The sequence below is a fragment of the Carlito syrichta genome, unplaced genomic scaffold (assembly GCF_000164805.1).
Source record: "Carlito syrichta isolate Samal-C Ts95f unplaced genomic scaffold, Tarsius_syrichta-2.0.1 Scaffold84607, whole genome shotgun sequence".
NCBI classification, from domain to species: Eukaryota; Metazoa; Chordata; class Mammalia; order Primates; family Tarsiidae; genus Carlito; species Carlito syrichta.
In genome coordinates this window covers 132,210-153,824 of record NW_007028703.1, presented here as the reverse complement: position 1 = coordinate 153,824, position 21,615 = coordinate 132,210, and the positions used below count along the sequence as shown (strand labels likewise).

Genomic DNA, 21,615 nt, shown 5'->3' with positions numbered 1-21,615 from the left:
AATTGCTGTATAAGTTCTGGTTCTTTGAGAAGGCACCCCTCAATGATGCCCCCAGTAGATTCATTCCTGGACAGTCAAACGGGGTTATGTAGCAGAAACAGAGGACAAGAGAATATCCTTTCAAAATAAAATTGACTAGTTCTTCTCAAAGGGAAGAGTGGAGAGAGCCAACAGATCAAACCAACTACTGAGGGGAAAGTATAGACTGTGCCAAAGACAGGCAGGAGTCTGAATTCCACTCCACTCTTGCCCTATCAATGTGATCCTAGCAAAGATACTAAATCTCTCTAAACTTACCTATTCATCTTCAAAATGGGAATGCTAATGTTTACTTTGGAGGGTTTTGTGTTGGTTGGTCTGTTACTGTAGTTAACCCTACATTCTCCTCGAGCACTCAGGATATAATAATTAATGTTTACAGAAAGTTTGCCATGTGTCAGACACTATGTTTAGTGTTTAAATTCATGTACTTGTTTATTCATTAATTCAAAAAATATTTATTGAGCACCAACTGCTCTACACCAACTGCTGTGCTAGGCTCTAAGAATTCACTGATGAACAAAGGAGACATAATCTGAGTCATCTTTGCATAGAGGAGATGCTTTATAGGGGAGAAACACATTTCACAAATAGTTGCACTAATAAATAGTTTGCTGACCATTGTGATGAGTTCTTCCAAGGAGGTATACAGAGAAGCCACCTAGGTTAGTCAAAGGAGTTAAGAATTGACATTTAGACTGAACCTTTGCTAAGAGATGACACTGGTGAGGAGGGAAGGAGGCTGTCCCAGTACCTGTGAGGGTTCTGTGACCAGAAGGGAAGGTGCTGTGCATATGAGGACTAAATACACACAGAAACACACAGTATGACTGAAGCATGATGAGCTAGAGCAAGGGACCTGAGATGAGGCAAGAACATATAAGCAGAATAGAAGAGGCAACAGGGAAGTGTTTTCATAAGAGAAAGGAAGGATCTGATTTGATTTTGAGGACAAACACTCTGGATGGTGATTAGGATGAAAGCAGTTCAGCAATTCCAGGCACTTGAGCTTGAGTGTGGGCAGTGAAGGCGTAAATGAGATTTTATAGATCTTGTTATTTTTGAGTCAGTAAACAAATTGGGCATCATCTATGAGCCAAGCACTATGTCAGATCCTAAGGATATTTAAGGTCTAACGGGGAAGAGGGTTGCTAAAGAAATAATTATAGCAATAAATATGCATTTAATAACTAGGATGCACACCAAAGGAAAACAATAGGGTGATAAGAGAAAGCAACAGAGTTAAGTTTTGGTGATTAGAAGAACACATTTTGTATGTCAAACCAATAAGTTCTCACTACTCTATAAGGTCTTATCATAAATAAATGAATATTTATTAGATGCAACCTGTGATGGTTAACTTTATGTGTCAACTTGACTGGGTTATGGTGCTGAGTTGTTTGGTCAAACACTAATCTAAATGTTGCTGTGAGAGTATTTTTTAGATGCTATTAGCATTTTTAAAAAGTAGACTTCGAGTAGTGTTAACATTTAAATCTGGGTGAGCCAAATCCAATCAATTGAATGCCTTAAAATACTAAAGTTTCCCTAAGAATAAGAAATTCTCCTCCACACTACAACATAAAAATTATGCTTCACTTTTCAACCTGCTATCCTACAAAAGTAGGAATCAAACTGTAATGTCAATTCTCATCTGAATTTTGCATCAACTCATATCTGAATTTCTAACCAGCCCTACAAATAGACTTGTTAGTACCCACAATCAAGTGAACCAATTCCTTGTACTCTCTTTCTCTCTCTGTCTCTCAAACACATATAAATGTGCCATGCAATGTGTATATACATCATATACAGATATACATGCATTATATAATATGTATATATGTTAGAGGGAGAGAGAAAAAGAGATTTTAATGATCATTCCTCTTAGGAGAACTCTGACTAATCCATAAACTATTTTACCTATATCAAATCACATGTGAAATTGGGAAAAAATAAAATATTACATACTTACTACACAGCAGTGCTGAAATTCATATTCTATAGTAAGTAAAAGGCATGAACCAGGAATAATGATAAAGCAATCTGAACTCTTAAATGTAGTAGCTGCAAAGGTCTGAATACCAGGCAAAGAGGGGGAAAAAAGCCATCATGTACTGCAGATTTAAGATTGAGGACTTATCCTGTGGGACTGGGGAGATGAGGGCACTTAGCCAAGCTCTCTCTCTCCATATTTGCATCTCTTATTTCTTCCACTCTCTTCCCATTTCAACTCCAAAAACAATGGTTAACATCACTGAGATGTTTCTTATTTTGCCACCAGTTGCTCAATGAGACTGAACTGCGAAACTGGCAAATAAAAAGTCTTTGGTCAATGGCTGTGTCTCTACACTGAGTGAATGAACTCACCAATGGAAGTCATTATCAGAAGAAATCCAAAGTTACAGAGTGCTTGATCCCAACTTGACCATGTCCCCTTTTAAATATGCATTGTAATATTACTCTATTATCATAGTATATATTACTTACACATTACATTAGTACATATAACACATGTTACAATATTACTGGAAACAAGACCCTTTAAATAGATTTCCAAAAACTAATGTTCACTGGTGAAACTAGCAGTTCAATTTAAAGCCAATTTGTCATAATAGTAGTTTATGAAAAGTCAGATTAAGACCCTGAGAAAGTAAGCACATCGCAAAATAACCTTAGCAGAGAGACACTATTATATACCCCCAAAATATTTTCAAAAATTTGATGTAAAATTATGTTTGATAATGGAATGTTAGAAAATGCAGTTACCCTATGATGAATATTATTTAATCATCACAGGTCTAGCTTCTGGTCACATTCAGTTTACTGGTTAACTGTTTGTATATTATTCACTGTTTTTGAACATATATGTATCACATATTTGTGTATGAGATAAGTGTTGAAAATATAGAAACTAATAACCAAGACACATAGAAGCACTTCTCACATGGAGTTTCCATTGTATTCTCTCTTCTTGATACCATATGCAGAAAGGAGCTTAGCTATTAGGAGTATGCACTTTAGACTTTTGTTTACAAAAACATTCTAGAAGGTGGTAGAAAGTATAGCAAATTGATCTTTTACCAGTCACATTACATTTTATTTATATCATATGAATATACAGAGTGCCAGGAACACAAGATATAAATGATCTTATTAAAAAAATCTAGGAGACTGGAGAATAACTTTTTTCCAACCACAATAGTCCTGCCTATTTTAAGAGAAAAAGAAATCTAAAGTGTTCAATTTGTCCTAATGACAAGGAACATATAAACTTTCTTTTAATATATAGCATAAATGAAGCTTCCAGTTACAAAAGAACTTCAGAGAGAAGAAGCAAAAGAAAAATACCGAGGAAGAAATGAGAAGACAAAATGGGAAGCCAAAGAGAAGAAAAAGTAGGAAGGCAGTTAGAAGTGGAGAAGCAATCATGAAGCAAAAACTACCAAGAAGGCACTCCTTCGAAAGAAGACGGCCAAGTGGGGACCAAGGTAAGGTTCAAATTTTACCTACACAACAACCATTTGTATATCTGACCGTGAATTGTACCCCACAATGTTAACAAAATGAACCAAATAAAAAGAAAGAAGACTTGAGGCGGAATCCTCATCTGGGGAGAGGGCCAACTTCTCCCCCCAACCCACAGTAGCACAGATTAGACTGTGGGCACAGGCAGAGAAAAGGTTGCCTGCTCTAAAATGAGGAGACCCCGAAGTTGGTCACAGAATTTGGGCTATAATAGCTGACTAGCAAAGGGGGAAAGGTGACAAGAGTATTTTATTTTATGAAACATAATTGTCTGTAGTCAGAGCCATCCTTTATTTATTCAGCATATGAAATTGTCACCTTTCCTAAATTAGAGAATCCTTACATTACAAACATTCCACCAAATATAATTGTATATTGTGATCTCTAAGACAATAAAACAGACTTCAAGTGGTAATTAAATCGACATCCCTTCTCAGAAGTCACTAGAATTGTCTCTCACTCCTCAAATGTGTTTGGGCAAGTAAAAGGCTGAGATTTTCCAGTTTCAAATTCACCCTGATTTTGGAGCTACTGGTAAAAACTGGCCCTGAGTCTAAGTCCTTGTCTTATCTTGCACATAGGTCTTATACTGATAACTGTGGTTTCCATATCATTGAAATATAAGTTATTGAGAGATATGGAAAATAATCTTTGCACTGTGCTTGAGTTCTTTTCATGAGAATTCACTCCAGTCTTTTGTTAAAAAGTACAGATTCAGTGACTGGTACCCAATGGTGAGACATAATCTTCTGGATTGCTAATGATTCTAAGTAACACTTGTCACTGTCACTATCTCATTGACAACCTTTACAACAACCTTAGAGCATCTTGTAAACTGCAAAATATGCCTAAGAGCATGCACCAAGGAGCAATTGTGAATTATTTTACAACTGAAACTAGAGTCAAGATTATAGAAGAGAAAATTGTTATCATATCACAGTACTCAAGTGGTTCAAAACTTAGGTGGTGGTTCCATACATTCGATGAAAGGAATTCACTCGTCACAGTGTATAGAAATTCCACATGCGATATGCAATTTATAGAAGAATGCCCATTTGAAATTCTAAGAGCAGAGACACATTTTTAAAGTGATGATGTGCTTCAGATCTGCAACACGGGCCTTATGATGGCACCAGACTGCTCACAGTACCATCACATGAAAGCAGATTGTTCCTTCTTTCATCTGACCAGCTTGTTGTCCTTGATCAGAAATTACCTTCACTGCCCATCATGTTGTTAGCGGTTAAAACTTACCATTTAAATTGTAAGCTGCAAAATCTAAACGGAACTGCATGTGTGATCTTTGTCACCTCATTTTCATGAATGGAAAAGAATATTCTGACACAAAAATTACATACTTAATTCTAGCTCACCTTCTCTGCTGACCTCCATCCCACACTGCCTTGGGTTTATTTCCTCATCCATCAGTGGGTCAAAGTAATTTCTGCTGTATTCATTTCCTGTGGAAAGTACACGAGGTAAGGGTCAGTGATTATTAGAAGCACATGAACCAAAATGTTAATTTTGAAATCGACACCAGCACAGAAGGACCATTTTAGCTGTTTTATAAGCTTAATTTTTTTACAAGTCTTCCAGGCCTCCCTTTTTTGTAATTATCATCTTGCAAAAGGTCAGAAAAGGTAATTCAAGAAACAAGTTCATGCTATCTTTCTGTTGCTAAAAAGTTAATGAGAAAATTATCAAATGAAGACTTCAGAATGATAACAAAAAAAACCTAAGCCAAACTATTTTTATGATATACTCAAGAAATGGACGTGTTTGGATTATAATCGTATGTAGAGTTCGCGGATGATTGTATTTACTCATTTGTATTTTACTAACTATATCATGCTGTTGTGTTCAGAAATCTGTAGCCGACATAGTACTGTCTTAATTGTGACCAACTGGCAAAATTTCTATGTTGATAGTTGAATGAGGAGAAAGAAAGAGAGAAAGGGAGGGAAGGAGGAAGGAAGAGAAAAGAAAAAAGTCTACTTGTAAGTCTTTGTAAATGTCAACTTGAATACCATGAAGGGAAGAAACAAATGATTTAGCCAGAAATTTTATTCACCACACATCAACAATCTCAGCAGTGCCCACAAAATATCTCACTTCAAATTTTCCACTCACTCTGTCCTTATCTCCACAACCAAACTGTAGCATCAGGTATGACTTTGTAATAGAGAAAAAGGTCTGCTATCAATTTTCCAAATCTAGTTTCATACTTCCTGCAAACTGAAATGTATATGTCTGTTGCTAGCAATTTGCATCAGCAAAATGTAACCTACTCTGATGGTAATTCAAGTTGCCTCAAACATTGCAAAAGAAATAAAGCATTGTAGAGTAAAAACAAGATTGAAAGTATAGCTCACAGGGAAGGGTTAATACATACCAGGTATACTGCAATATTCCTTAGTATATTTGTTTTAGGATCAAAAGTAATCCAAACAGAAGCTCCCGTTGCAAGGCTAAATGAAATTTTGATGTGAACCTAGGTTTAATTTCTATTTCTGGACTGACACAGTTTTACTGTCAGTCTCTGTTCTATCAATGTAGTAAGTATAAGAACTGAAAATCTGCTTTACCTTGAGTTCTCAATAAAGAAAAAACAAATGAGTTTCATTTTTGTTACTTTGTCAACAACTACCAGGCTGGTTTGAATGTTGGCAGCATGTAATCAAAGTCTTATGTGCTGCAATAACAGTATCATTCCTCATTCACTATAATTGTGTTTTCTACTACAGAGCACTGTGATACTCTAAGTACACTCTTCCATATGTTGGCAAAATAATTCACCTATATTAGAGCAAAGACAGTGGCATATTCCTTATTCCATTGCCACAGCAGTGTCAATCAACTATTGGTACCGATACCCAGTACAAAACTCAAGTTCTTTGCCACCGTAATAACCGATTACTAAATTTTATTACCAAGATGATGAAGACAGTGAAAAAAGAAAAAGTTGTCATCCAAAAGTCCGGAGTAGTGTACTTGGCATTTAGGTTCTGAAGCCATTTGCATCCTTATTGTCACTTAAGATATAGGGTCTTGTTAAGATAAGATATGGGGTCTTGTTCAGCCACACATGACCAAGCCTGCATGGTGCGAACCTTCTAGATGTCTAAGTCTCCTTCCAGGGCTTGACGCTTCCACACACAACTGGAAGATGAGCTCCTATTCATGTGGGTTGATGTACACATGATAAGCTACAAATGCCACTCCTTAAGTGATTTGTTTGTGTTTCCAATTCTGGGATCCTGCACACAGCATTTTACAAGGAAAGAATTCTGAGCAAAGAGACAGTCCTTGATGTTCTTAGTCCTGATTCCTTAAACATTTTCAAGTTCTATAATATATTGTATAGCTATAGAATTTATGTATTTTAATAATTTATACACATCACATATATTTTGTATTCTGTCATGTATTATTTTATAAATATAGTATTCTTTCTGTCTGTCTCCTTCACTAAACTATAAGCTCCTTGCAAGCAAAGACATCACCTCTTTGATCCCTGTAACACCTTCAGTACCTAGAATAGGCATACAGAGGGCCTCCTAATATAATCTGAATTCCTTCATTAAATAAAGCATTTTTGGAAAACGGTTGTATATACCTTTATCTTTTCATTGACCGGATGTTCTTTCTTGATTAAATTGAGTAACAGGTTATTGTCTTTCATCCCCTTTTATTTCCTTTTGCTTTCTATTTCCCTTTTGCCCTCTCATCTCCATCAGGACCCTCTGCCTTTTGTTTTTAATAGGGTGCCTTCTAGGAACCAAGCACTAGATTTTAAAAACCAAAGAAAAATAAAACTATGACCTCTGCTTTCAGAGCAAGGGATAACAAGGAAGCTAAACATATACAATCTGGTATGATTTAATATTTTGGTAAAGGGTGGTTTGACATTGTAATAAAGGATGGAGTTCTGTTTGAGCATATAGGAGAAGCAAAATCATAATCTGGGGGCTTCCAGAAAAACTTCCTGGAAAAAGTATTGCCAGAAGTAAATTTTGGAAATGTGAGTAGAAATTAGCCAAGTCAAAGATAGAGAAGAAATAAATTTTTGACAGGAGGGGAAGTCTGGGCAAAAGAAAAAACACAAGGGCATAAAGGCACCAGAAGCACACATTTTGGGGGGTGTTCCTTAATTTTTCTCAAGCTACAACTTAGCAAAATGAATAATAGAATTCAAATATCTTCACTAGCCCCAGAATCTAGTTGAACTCATGTTTTTGCTCAAATTATTGGTATATTGTACTATGTCGCCTTATGAAGTTTCGTATCCATTCATTCATTCAATCAACACTTACCAAGTACTTATTATGTTACTATATCAGTAAAATAAAATACTCAAAAATATCTCTCCTCATAGTGCTTACATTCTGTAAATAGAAGAATAAACACAATAATTATCTATTTTTTGTAATTTATTAGATGATGATAATGATATGAGGAAAAATAGAGCTAGCCAAAGATGATCAGAACCCCAAGAAGAGGTGGAGCCTGAATCTTCTGCATATACCATGCTCTCCAGACAATTGAGATAGTAGAGCAATATCGTGTTTATCATTATTTATTATGTATAAGTTATTATTTTGCCAATATCTTGTTATGGTGTAGATGACCTATAAATCAAATAAGAACTCACCATAAAATATAAAAATGATTATTTCTTTCTATTGGTATTTCTTGCCATAAGCCAATAATTTAAACACAACAGACAGAGTATAGGATGGTAAAACACATGCTATTATAAATTTGGAAACAATGGACTTCATCTTGACACTAGCTCCCTTTGCTCATGTTTCATTGGGTTGTGTCAAGATTTAATAGAGTGGGATGGTTTTAGGATAGGGTGTATATTACCAGAAGGTAGATTACTAATAGGATAAATTCCTAAAAGTGTCCTAATCATTCAGCGTATGCTTTTGGATATATCTAAAATCATCTCACAGGAAAATTAACAGACCCACTGAGAAATTCAAAGTAGGGCATTTAGCAATACAAATACAAAAGCTTTTGATATGGATGATATTTAACTCTTTGTGATATTCAGATGACTAGTATGGCAATCATATATGCTTACATAAATATACATATATACATATTTATGTTGGAGTGTGATTCCTCATTGAAGCAATCAGATGTGATCCATAAACCAATAAATCAGTAAATTGGTCTTGTCAATATTCTTTTTACTCTACTTTTACTTCCAACTTCCTTGCATTAGCTGCTCAATGTTTAGAATTAGCATCAGTTAATGCATTGCTTGTGCTATCTCTTTTTTTTTTTTTTTTTTTTTTTTTGAGTTGGAGTCTCACTCGGTCATCCAGACTGGAGTGCAGTGGCCGCTCCCAGCCACCGCAACCTCACCTGCTGGGCTCTGGCGATTCTGCCACCTCAGACTTCCGAGGAGCCGGAATTACAGGCACACGCTACCATGCCCAGCTGATTTTTTGATTTATTGTAGAGATGAGGTCTCGCTGCCCAGGCGGGTCTCGAGCCCGCGGGCTCAGGCAGTCCCCTCCCCTCAGCCTCCCAAAGGCGCGGGATTACAGGCTGAGCCACCAAGCCCGGCTCCTGTGCTGCCTTTCACTGAATTTGGGGAGCAAACTACATGCACTTGCCTCTTGCCCTTCTACACATATCAGGTTTTCCTATCATTTAACTCAGAGCAGCAGGGAACATAATCAGGGCTTTTACTTAAATTACACCATACATGAACTTTGGTCAGGAAACCCTCCAGTGGGCACCCATGCAGTTCCTTGGGGGCTATAAGAGTGAGAATGAAATTGCCCACTAGAGGTTAGTACAAATCATCGACGTGTCTTGACTAAACGAGGCAATCACTTCCTTTCAAATCAGCTACATTATCTAGAGAGGAAGAACATTTGAAAGCATCTATCTGTTCCTCGGGAGGTTTTTTTTATTGGTCCCATTCTTGTCCTTTTCTTGTAAATTCACCTGTTTCAGCTCAGCTTTTTCTCACCAATTGCTATATTTACTATGATATACTATAAATTAAATAAACAGAAGGCCTTCATGTAGATAAAATACCTTAACAATTTTTATTCTAAGATTACAATCATGCCCCAAAATTTTACAAAATAATATAGTCTCCTTAACATTACTTCTTTTGAAGCCTGGAAACCTAGACATCTAAAATTAAATCCAATTCCTGAGAACATTATAAATAAATTTGGGAAAATGTCCTATTTTTCCTACTTTAAAAAAACAATAACAAAAATAACAAACATCTCAAGTTCAAATGTCCATGAGGCCAGATAGGTTACATAAATATATGAAACATAAATATGAAAATCAGACGACTGCTTTAGATTATAGTGTAGTGGAAACTATGTCAAACCCACATATACAATGCCATACTAAATCTATTCAAATATTATTTTATAAGGTTGATTTAAAAATATTTTAAATAATTTACAACTTTTAAAGTTTTAATTATTTTTGCATTTGTAAAAATACAATAATACTTTTTATTATTATAAAAATTATTTATCTCAACCATGTTCTCATTGCACTAAATATCAAAACAACAACAACAAAACAAAAATTCTAATAAAAAAAATATGAATTATGACTGGATGTCTTCTATCCATATTATTATCCAATATTCTCTTAGAAATCTTGACCAAAGCAGTTAGAGCAAAAATAAAAGAAATATGTGGTAAAGTTATTGAAAATATTTAAATGTTGCATAATTGTTACTTGAAGACCAACATAGTTTCTTGCCATTTGATTTGAAAACTTTCAGACCACAGAAGGTATTACTTGATAAACAATCAGAAAATAATAGTTATTAACTTTTATAAATACCAACTATAGACACTTAGAAGATACAACAATATATGACAAACCAAAACCCATAATAAAGCTCCAAATAACCTTCAAAAATTAGTTGATATTAGACTATCATAGAAATCCATAGGTAGTCATCAAGATTGTTATTCTTACCCAGAAACCCAATATGAAAGGCACATGAATAACAACTGAGGTAAAAACAGGAAGCTGAAGATCGAGAAATATGATACCATTTCCCTTTGCTTCTCTTTAGAAAGGCAAATCTATGAAAATTGATCTGCTGCTAACACAAAATAGAGGAACTGGTGCCATGTTGGACAAATCAGCTTTCTTGACTGCTAGTTCTTACTTCCTTCCCAAATCTTGTGGGTATTTGACATACCAGTGATTTGAAAATCTAAATAGGGTAACAGTTGAAGTTTGCTAACAAGTTCTAATTAATTGAGCCATATTCTTTCTTCCCCTAAGGCCCTCCCTCATGGTAAATTACAGGCACTTTAGCTTGCAAACCACTAGAGTGCTGTTGAATGTCTAATTGCTGCAGGGTTTCATCCTGCAGTACCCCAAGGCATTCGTACATCCTGAGCTCACTGGACCTAGAATCCTCAAGGAGTTGAAGCATGTCCCTAAACACCTCACTTCTAAACAGGAAGATACTTCCAGTATTTAAGTAATTGTGGTACTTCAAAGGTTAAGTATAAATATATATTTTTTCCTTTATTTATAAGTCCCCCTAAAGTCGTATCAAAGTAGATTTCCATCTTGCTAGTTTGAAGCCAGGCAACATTATCTTATATGTAAATAAATTGATGTTGGAATATTGCCTTTCAAATTATAAAGTAACTAACATTCCACAGTTTGGAATATTGCCTTTCAAATTATAAAGTAACTAACATTAGATATCAATCACCCCTCTAGTCTTTTCAATTTTGCCTTTATTCATCTAAAGATACGTCTTTTTCATGGATCTAAGGTAACATATTTGTGTATTATATTTAAATAGAAAAACTATGCCTAAAAATTGGTCTAGTGTTAGCACTGGCTTCAAGTTTAGCATTAACAGAAACAGAATGGAACAGGACAAATAAACATTCTGCTTATTTCCTGGGCAAATCCACCTGATTACCTGGGGGTAGTCAATATTTAAGGGTTCATTCAGGTAATAATTCCTTTCATCACACTGAAGCACATTTCAATATGAAAATAATCAATATAATGGATTACTAAGTTTAGTTTAGAAAAATTAATAATCTTTTCTCTAAAAAATCTAATAATTTATAGACAAGCTATTTATCTCATGAAGCAAAGGGCTTAGTACGTTCTCCTCTCTCTCTCTCTCTCTTTCTCTCTCTCTCTCTAATAGGGTTTTTGGTCAACTAATCCAATGAAGGCTAAAGAAAGCTCATTTTCTGTTTAATTCTTTTTGACAGAAAACAAAAAGTATTCAAAAGAAACTCTAAGTGGAATTATTTGGAGATTAAGGACTAATCTAAATTATGCTAAAAGCATAAAATGCTAAGCATAAAAGCTTATGCTGAAAGCATAAAATACTAAGGTCATGACAAAATTTTTCTAGGAAAATTATTCTTAAAATGAAAATGCAACTGTTGAATTCAAGCTTAAATGGTGGCCCAAAACAGTATGAAATATATATGGAATTTAATTGATATAGTTAAACATATTATTATAGTAGCAAAAAAGTCATTTTCAAAATTTCACCTGAAATTTAAGTGGATGTAGGTAAACAATTCAGCAAACAATCCAACTGCTGAGACACTGTAGATAACTAACATATCAGAACTGAAGTTTTCCACATAGTTTTTCTTCTACTATGTAGCTATGTTTACATTAGAAAAGTCATTGGACTTTTCTATATGTTCTCTAGTTCTAGCATTTCTGTGATTCTAAATTTCTTAAGCATCCTGTTCACCATCTTATAGAGTCTTGTGCTCACATTTTATTTTAAAGGCATATAAATTTCACTGGCATATAAACCCAGTGGTTTAATGTATGAATCCATCTGTCCTCAATGAGCTGGAATAATAAGGTAATATCCCTCAATATTAAAATGATTCTTATAAAGATTATTTCTTAAAACAACTGCCTATGATAGATTTTATAAGATATTATTTTGCAAAGTCATACATTAGAATTTTCACTTACATCTATCTGAAGAGAAGATATAAAAATAACTATGTTTAAGAGCTGGTCAAGTGCTAACCAGTGGCATCAAGTTTAACATTAACAGATACAGAAAAGGACAGCACAATTAGACATTTTGCAGATTTCCTGGGCACGTCTCTCTGATTACCTGGGGATAGGTAGATCCTTCTGAGAAAGAAAAAAAATTTCAGCTTTTCTTGTTCTGTTGACATTCTCAAAACTCAAATGTTTGATTAAAATGTTCTTTTCCCAACTGGACAACTGGAATCCTGTTGTTCCATTAAAATTTTTTTAGAAAGGACAAAAAAGAAAACTTTAATTGAACTGACTAAATATTTTATACACCTAATATCTGCATAAAATGTTTCTGTATTTCAGAAGGAAAGATGCTTTCCTGAGAATTTATTTTTAGCCTTCCAAATCAATGAAAGAGATTCAAATCACTTAGGAGGCCAATGGTATCTAAAGACACAAATCCAGGTCAGTTCAATAAACCTAAAGCAAATGATTTTCCTATACATTTTCTTTTTCTTGATAATAATTGAAATGTCCCAAGGCAAAAAATATTTTTAAATGTTCTATAAATTTTATATAACACCTGTTTTCCATCTTAAGGGAAAAATAGCTATAAATGAGAACAATGTAAACAATTTTATACAATATCCATTCTAAAATAATCTAGGCTATGTGTACTATGGGGAAAAACAATCTCACCACATATCTGCTCAGACAATTGGAATCATGCACTTAACACAAGAACTTATAAGTTATTTTTAATACAAACTTTTGTACATTGATGGCAACACCAGTCTAAAGACTATTTTAAGGTCACAATTATAACCCTAATCCAGGAATTCTCTAGCTCAGCCACAACCATTATGAATCTTCTACCTTTAATTCAAAACACCCCTTATCTCTTCCAGAAAGATGTAAGGCCTTAGATCACATATATTCAAAGCTCGTTCCTCTCAGCTTCTTTGGAACATCTGCCATGTTCTTTCTCTACTATTCAGCTTCTACGTTGCTGCCTGCTGTCAGGGATTCTACGCTGACAAGAATGCTCTTCAAACCACAAAGGTATACACATCCACGATGAAACCACTGGTGGCAACTCTGCTTCACAAAGTCACATGGAAAGTATTTCCTGTTGACTCCAGAGCTGCTGCTGAAGCCACCTTGAGTGTCAGCTGTTGCCTCTAACACTGATGCCTGTTGGTGCCCATTGTAGTCCGTGCCACGTTCTCTCCAATATCTTCTCTGGTTCTCATCAGACCTTAAACTCACACCTTTGTCCATCCCAAGTTCCATCAGCAATGCCAAATGAGGGGTTCCTGTATATGTCATCATCTTCTACACCCCACCACATACTGCTCCTCCATGCTACACAGATCAGCAGGTAGAGCTACCCAGGCCCCCAACAACTGATGGAGATCTCAGTTTTTACTCCAAGTTCCTCTCCCTAAGTCCCAGGAATAAATGCCTGTGGATTAGACCACAGGACAATATGATTGCAAACATTGTACTGTAATCAAAACTACTTTTCCTCTCTGGCCCTGAGATATTGGCATGAGATCAAGCTTGCGTGCCTGACTGTCTCTTTCCTTAGAATTAGTCTCTTCCCAGGAGGCATCTCAGTCTTCCTTAAATGAAAATGCTACAAACGAATCAGTCAAATGGTGGCTAAAGACAACTTAGTGCCGTTTTAATTTAATATAAAATTTCATTGATATAGCAGTTTCTTATTCTGATGCCCAAAAAAGTAATTTTCTTTTAAATTTTGCCCAATATTTAAAGGAAACTATGTTTAAAAATTTTTTGCCCAACTGCTAAGACACTGACCACATCATTGATGTATTAGCAAACCTAAATTTCTATCTCAGTTTTTTTCACTGAAAGTCTGTGTTTATTTCGGCAATTTTAATTAATAGGCCTTCAGACATGCTTAGTACTCGGCTGAACATGCATAACTTAATTAACTAAACTGGAATCTGAATTACACTATTATGGTAGGTGCACTCAAACACATACATTTTTCCTGTGTTGCCTATACACCTAGAAATATTCACTCAATCCAAGAAATGCTACTTATAAAATTTGGCCAGGGTAGGTAGCTCACACCTATATTCCTAGTGTTTGAGAGGCCGAGGCAAGATAATCACTTGAGGCCAGAAGTTCAAGACAAGCCTGGGCAATATAGCAAGACCTCGTCTCTATAAAAAGAAAAAAAAAATAATAGCTTCCTATAGTTCCTGTTACTCAGGAGGCTAAGGGAGGAGGATTGCTTGAGACCAGCAGTTCAAGGCTGCAGTGAGCTATGATCACACCACTGACTGCAGCCTGGGCAACAGAGTGAGCCTCTCTCTCTCACCACACACATAAAAATAAAAATAGTATTTTGTTATTATATCTTCCATCGTGATAAGTCATCAGTGATCTCCGTTGTTACTATTGTAATTGTTTTGCAGCACAAGAAACCACACCCATAGAAGACAACAAACTGAATTAATAAATGTGTGTGTTCTGAGTGTTCCATTGACCATCCACAGACTCTCTCCTTGTCCTCACATGTCCCTATTTCCTGATATAGCAATATTAAAATGAGGCAGATTAATAACCCTACAATGGCCTCTAACTGTTCAAGTGAAAGAATGAGTTACATGTCTCTCTCTTTAAATTAAAAGCTAGAGATGATTAAGCTTAGTGAACAAGCTATGTTGAAAGGTAAGATAGGCCAAAACTAGGTCTCTTGAACCAGTTAGCCAAGTTGTGAATGCAAAGAAAAAGTTATTGAAAGAATTTTAAAGTGCTACTACAGTGAACACACAAATGATAAGAAAGAGAAACCGCTTTATTGCTAATATGGAAAAAGTACAAAGGGGGCCCCTCAAAAAAAATTGAATTATTTTTTGAAGGAGAGGTCCCTTGAAGTACAGGTTGACCCTGCTGGGTAAGTGTTCTAGAAACCCATCAGCATCAGTATACCAGCTAGAGTTGTTGTGAGAGGCTGCCTTCAATTTCAGTGAGTTTGTTTTGGGAGATTCTTTCAACATGTTTGCCCATCTCATGATGGGTTATTTTCAAGTACACCTGCCCACACTGCACTGAGTGTTCAGCAGGTTTTGATCTATAACAGCATGACTCCTGTTCCCCACCCTCCCTATTCCACTGATCTCCTCTGGAACGACTTTTTTGTTGCTGTTTCTCCAGATGAAAAAAGTCTTTAAAGGGAAACATTTTGCTAATGTGGAAGAGGTGAAACAAAAAAATGGCAGAAGCACAAAAAGGCATCAAAATGGACAAGTTCAGAAACTGAAAAGAGCTGTGGAAAAAGTGTCTCAATGGGTATATTTCATCAAATAGAGAGTACTTTGAAGGTGACTGAAGTTTAAACATGCAAAAATAAATACACAATTTTAAATAAAGAGATTTCATTTGCGGGGAGGCCCTTCTCGCATGAGTGATTTAAATAAAAGATCTAACCAGCCACAATATTTCTTTTTGGTTCCTTAACCAAAGTGTAATCCAAAGCCAAGTACCAACTCTCTTCCATTCTGTGAAGACTGAAAGAGGTGAGGAAGTTGCAGGAAAAAAAGTTGGAAGCTCTTCAAGTCTGGTTTGTGAGATTTAAGGAAAGAAGACATCTCTGTAATATAAAAGTGCAAGGTGAAACAGCAAATGCTGATGCAGGAAGATCTAGCTAAGATCATTGATGAAGGCAGCTACACTAAACAACAGATTTTCTATGTAAATGAAACAAACAGTATTCTGCTGGAAGTAGATGCTACCTAGGACTTTCATAACTAGAAAGGAGAAGTCAATGCCTGGCTTCAAAGCTTCAAAGGATAAGCACAGGCTGACATTTTTGTTAGGGATTAATGCAGCTGGTGACTTTAAGGTGAAGCCAATGCTCATTTACCATTCCAAAAATCCTAGGGCCCTTAATAATTATGCTAAATCTACTCTGCTTTTGCTCTGTAAATGGAACATCAAAGCCTGGGTGACAGCACTTCTATTTACAGTATGGTTTATTGAATATTTTTAGCCCACTCTTGAGAACTATTGCTCAGGAAAAAAAGACTTATTTCAAAATATTACTGGTCTTTGACAATGTTCCTGGTCATTGAAGAGGTCTGATGAAGATGTACAAGAGATTAATGTCGTTGCTGTTGTTGCTATTTTTCCTGCTATCACAACACTCATTCTGCAGTCCAGGGATCAAAGAATAATTTCAACTTTCAAGTATTATTATTTAAGAAATACATTTCGTATTGCTATTGCAGCCATAGATAGTGATTTATCTGATGGCCTTACGCAAAGCAAATTGAAAGCCTTCTGGGAAAAAAAATCACACTTCTAGATGCCATTAAGAGCATTCATGATTCATGGAGGCTGGTCAAAATATCAACGTTAACAGGAGTTTGGAAAAAGTTTATTTCAACCCTCATAGATGACTTTGAGGGGTTCAAGCCTTCAGTGGAGGAATTAACTGCAGATGTGGGAGAAATAATAGCAAGAGAACTAGAATAGAAGAGAAGCCTGAAGGTGTGACTGAATTTCTGCAATCTCATGATAAAACTTGAAAAAGTGGGGAGTTGTTTATTGCAGATAAGTGAAGAAAGTCATTTCTTGAGAGGGAAACATCTCCTGGTAAAGATACTGTGAACATTGTTGAAATGACAACAAAGAATTTAGAATATGAAATAAGCTTAGTTGATAAAGTGGCAATGGGATTTGAGAAGATTGACTCTAATTTTGAAACTTCAACTATGGGTGAAATGCTGCCAAACAGTATTGCATGCTATAGAGAAAGAGTTAATTGATAAGGCAAACTTCACTATTGTCTTATTTTAAGAAATTTCCACAGCAAACCAACCTTCAGAAACCACCACACTGATCAATCAGCGGTCATCAATGTCAAGTCAAGACCTTCCACCAACAAAAAATTATGACTCACTGGAGGCTCAGAGTATTATTAGCATTTTTAGCAGCAAATTTTTTTTTAATTAAGTTATGTACACATTTTTGGACATACTGCTATTACACATAATAAACTACAATATAAACATAACTTTTATATGTGCTTGGAAACCAAAATATTCATTTAACTTGTTTTATTGCAATATTTGCTTTATTGTAGTGGTCTGGAAACACACCCACAATATCTCTGAGGTGTGCCTGTGGTTGCTCTCAATGTAACTTTTGTGACATATTTTATAATCTTAGAGAGTCTTCGTGTCTGTTTTGTTTAATTTTTATTTCTCCTACCTGACATAGTACCTATAAAATATAAAATGCTCAGTAAATGTGCCTTTCAGTAAATGAGGAGGAAGAAATGGAGAGACACATAGAGGATTTTTAGTGCTATATACACAACTCATAAGGAAAATATTGTATGAATTGTTTTATGTCAAATCAATCATGCATATACCACTTCATTTGAGTTGTACTGACATTATTAACAGTAGGATATGATCAGTAAATAATCCAAGACTTATACACTGTTGGGGATATCCATCAGATTTTTGTTTGGCTTCTTTGTATTTGTTGTCTTGCATCAATTTCCCCTCCCTAAAGGCATCACAATTTTATCGTTCCATTATCTGTAACCTTGATGACCCTATAACTCCAGGTTCTCTAACTACAGAAGCCACGAGGGCTTGACAGAACCTCCTTCTCCTACACTGTAATAAAGCCAGGAGGCAGGCAAGTGGCCTATGTATGGCCAATCAAATGCTCTCCCTTAAGACTTTTAATTTTGGATAAGTGAAGCAAAGATGGAAAGAACACTTGGCAGTTACTCATCACAGTAGCAACAGCTGCATCAGAACCAGACTGTTCCTGCTATGAAATGGTTACTATGTTTCCAACTTCCTATACCTCCAGGCTCCTTGGTTTCTGCCCATTCCCACCATTAAGACTCAGAGTCTACAAAATCTTTTTGTTTAAATTAGTCAGAGATGGTTTCTGTTGCTTGTGGAACTGGAACTGGCAACAAATTTCTAATCAAAACCCCAAGTGCCCATGCCAGAAGGCATAAGTTAGACAAGTGGAACCTCATCAAACGGAAAAGCATCTGCAAAGCAAAAGAACCATCAAGAGAGTGGGGAGACAGCCCACAGAATTGGAAAAATCGTTTGCCAACTGTGTATGTGACAAAGAACTAACATCTAGGATCTACAAGGAACTCAAACATGCCAAAAAGAAAAAAAGAAGCAGTCTTATTAAAAAGTGGGCAAAAGATATGAATAGACACTTCTCAAAAGAAGACATACAAACAGCCAACAAACACATGAAAAAATACTCAGCTTCACTAATCATCAAAGAAATGCAAATTAAAACTACACTGAGATACCACCCAATTCCAGTCAGGGTGCCCATCATCAATAACTCAAAAAACAACAAATACTGGAGAGGATGTGATGAAAAGTGAACACTTCCACACTGTTGGTGGGAGTGTAAACTAAACAACCTCTGTGGAAAACAGTGTGGCGATTCCCAAAAGAGCTAAACATCGACCTCCCATACAATTTAGCAATCTCCCTTCTGGGACTATACCCTGAGGAACTCAAATCACTGTACAAAAAAGACATCTGCACATGCATGGGAATCAACCATGCTGCCCATTGAAAGTAGACTGGATTTTAAAAATGTGGTACATATGCACAGTGGAATATTATGCAACCATAAAGAAGGACCAAATTATGAACTTTGCAGCAACTTGGATGGATTTAAAGTCTGTAATACTCAGGGATCTTTCACATAAATAAAGAACTGAGTACCAGCTTGGCTGGATTTAGAGTCTATCATACTCAGTGATCCATCACAGAAACAAAGAACAGAGTACCATATGTTCTCACTCACAAGCAAACCTTGAACAATTATCATAACACTATAAGAAAGGGAATGGCAGTAGTGGGAAACTGCCAGGGGTGGGTGGGAGGCATTGGCAGTTGAATGAAACTGCTAAGGGAGGAAGAGTCACACCTCATCAGCAAGGGTACCTGCATAATCAATGTTGTATACCTAAGCATGAATTGTACCCTATATCTTTAAAATTTAAATAAATGAATAAATACAAAAAAGAAAATTTTAAAAAATACTATAAGAAAGGGATTAGCAGTAGTGGGAAACTGCCAGAGGAGGTTGCAGGGGAGAGGAGGCACACTTCAACAATAAGCGTACCTGATCTCAAAGCAGGAGATGTAGGAACCATAGCGAGACCAAAACTTTACCTATACAATGACTATTTTTATACCTAACCTTGAATCATGCCCCATCTTTAAAATAAAAAAATATTTTTAAAATATTTACTTCTCAAATCTGCTTTTATTAGTAGCATAGCTATACCTGCTTAGACAATAAAACATAAAACTGATTACATTCATTTCCTTTCCACTTCTTAGTCTTGAAATAACCTCAGTGAACATTAGGAATTAAAAGAGAAACACTTCCCAAGTGCACTTAAATCATTCACCATTAGTTTAACTATTCGAGTATCCACTTCTATATTTCTATTTCTTCCCATCTAAAGTTACTTCCATAGCTCCTTCTCACATCTTATTTTAGTTCCTTATCACATCTTATTTTACCTGTGATTTAGAATTCAGGCATTAATTACCTTTTTAGTGCCACAACATTATATGTTCAGAATATCAAAGATGCCTTTTCTACCCATCCAGACCTCAGGCCCTATTAGATTATGGAGATAAGCCAAACTCCTCTTTCTAAAATTCTAAGCAGCTGTGGCTTCCCTACCTATCTTCCTTTTCAACTGGTATTATTTTGAACTTACTGTTCTCGTCATCAGGAGTATCATCATCAGGCAGATGAAACAAATGGTGAGCACAGAGGATGAGCTGGGACACGGAGGTCAGGAAAGCCATATACTATACGTGAAGACAGGTTCCAGGCAAGATGCAGTCAAGGACGTGTGCCCCTCAATGAACACATGTATGTAAATTCCTCTGGGAATGTACAGAAAATAGCATGTCTTATGTTTTTGTTTATTGTTGGCCTACTAATGCAAGGCCAGTGAGAATTGAAAGAAGAACGTGAAGCAGAGTCTGCAGACTTTCATCAGGAGTGAGGGAGTTAGAACAGGCTAGGAGGGGACACAGCAACAGGAGGAAGGAAGGACTGAGAACTCTGTTCTGTTTTGTTTTCCATTCACACCTTGCAAAAATGACATGCCCTCTTACAGCATCAGCTCTGCTGCATATTTTCATTTTCCCTGAAGATTGCTTAAATGAATACACTTCTAGGGATGCCTTAACATCCAAGTGTTCAGGTGGAATTTGAGGACTTACAAAGTCCTTCCAAGGAACCTTGAAATCACACTACTCAATAGTTGCCTATTTTGGTTATTCTTAAAGATTAATTTAATTACTTTTCTACTGTACTAAGGGACTGAATTCATCACAAATTTGAAATCATTTTTACTCAAGGTTTGCTTCTAGAAAAATCCTTTTCCTAGACATTTCCTTCATAATTTAAATGGCTATCTATCAAAAAATTTTACATTTCCTTGGGATAATTTGGATAAGGTAGTATTGGAATTCTGCCATTATAAACAAGGAATTCCTTTTTTTAAAAAGCTTCTAAAAGGGGGGAATGTATTGATATTTACTTATAAGATGATAATTTGTGCTAATTATAATAATACTGTGGGGAAAATATGTAACTACTCTATTTTGTCTAAGTTACCATGTTGTCAGTTAATATAAATGTTCTTTTTAAAATCGTATTAACAAGAAACATTGTGTTCTATAATATCCAGCAATATCTAAATTCACATATTTCAAATATCTGTCCTAGTTCATAGGCCATAAAATTGTACATCTCATTAGCAGTTGAATTGTTTTGGAAGTTTTCTCAAGGAGGACAAGGACAAGGAGGGTTGAATTGCATTTTATACACACACACACACACACACACACACACACACACACACACACACACACATTTTCTTAAGTTGGCTATGTTCTAGAATAGAGATGGTGTAACCCCTTCCTATGTCAGTGACTGGTTGGATATGTAAGGTTCCTACTACTCTGATATATT

General features: G+C 35.7%; 1 protein-coding gene across 1 annotated transcript in view; it reads right to left on the bottom strand.

The window, feature by feature from the left end:
- Positions 1-21,615, bottom strand: part of LOC103258753 (orofacial cleft 1 candidate gene 1 protein) — a gene marked incomplete at its 3' end in the record, with an annotated part of 34,765 nt that overhangs the window by 3,965 nt on the left and 9,185 nt on the right. The window contains exons 4-5 of the mRNA XM_008056425.2: positions 17,821-17,832; positions 4,941-5,027 (exon numbers count right to left, since the gene is read on the bottom strand). Coding sequence (XP_008054616.2) covers positions 4,941-5,027; positions 17,821-17,832 — 99 coding nt within the window. The remainder of the gene's footprint in view (positions 1-4,940; positions 5,028-17,820; positions 17,833-21,615) is intronic.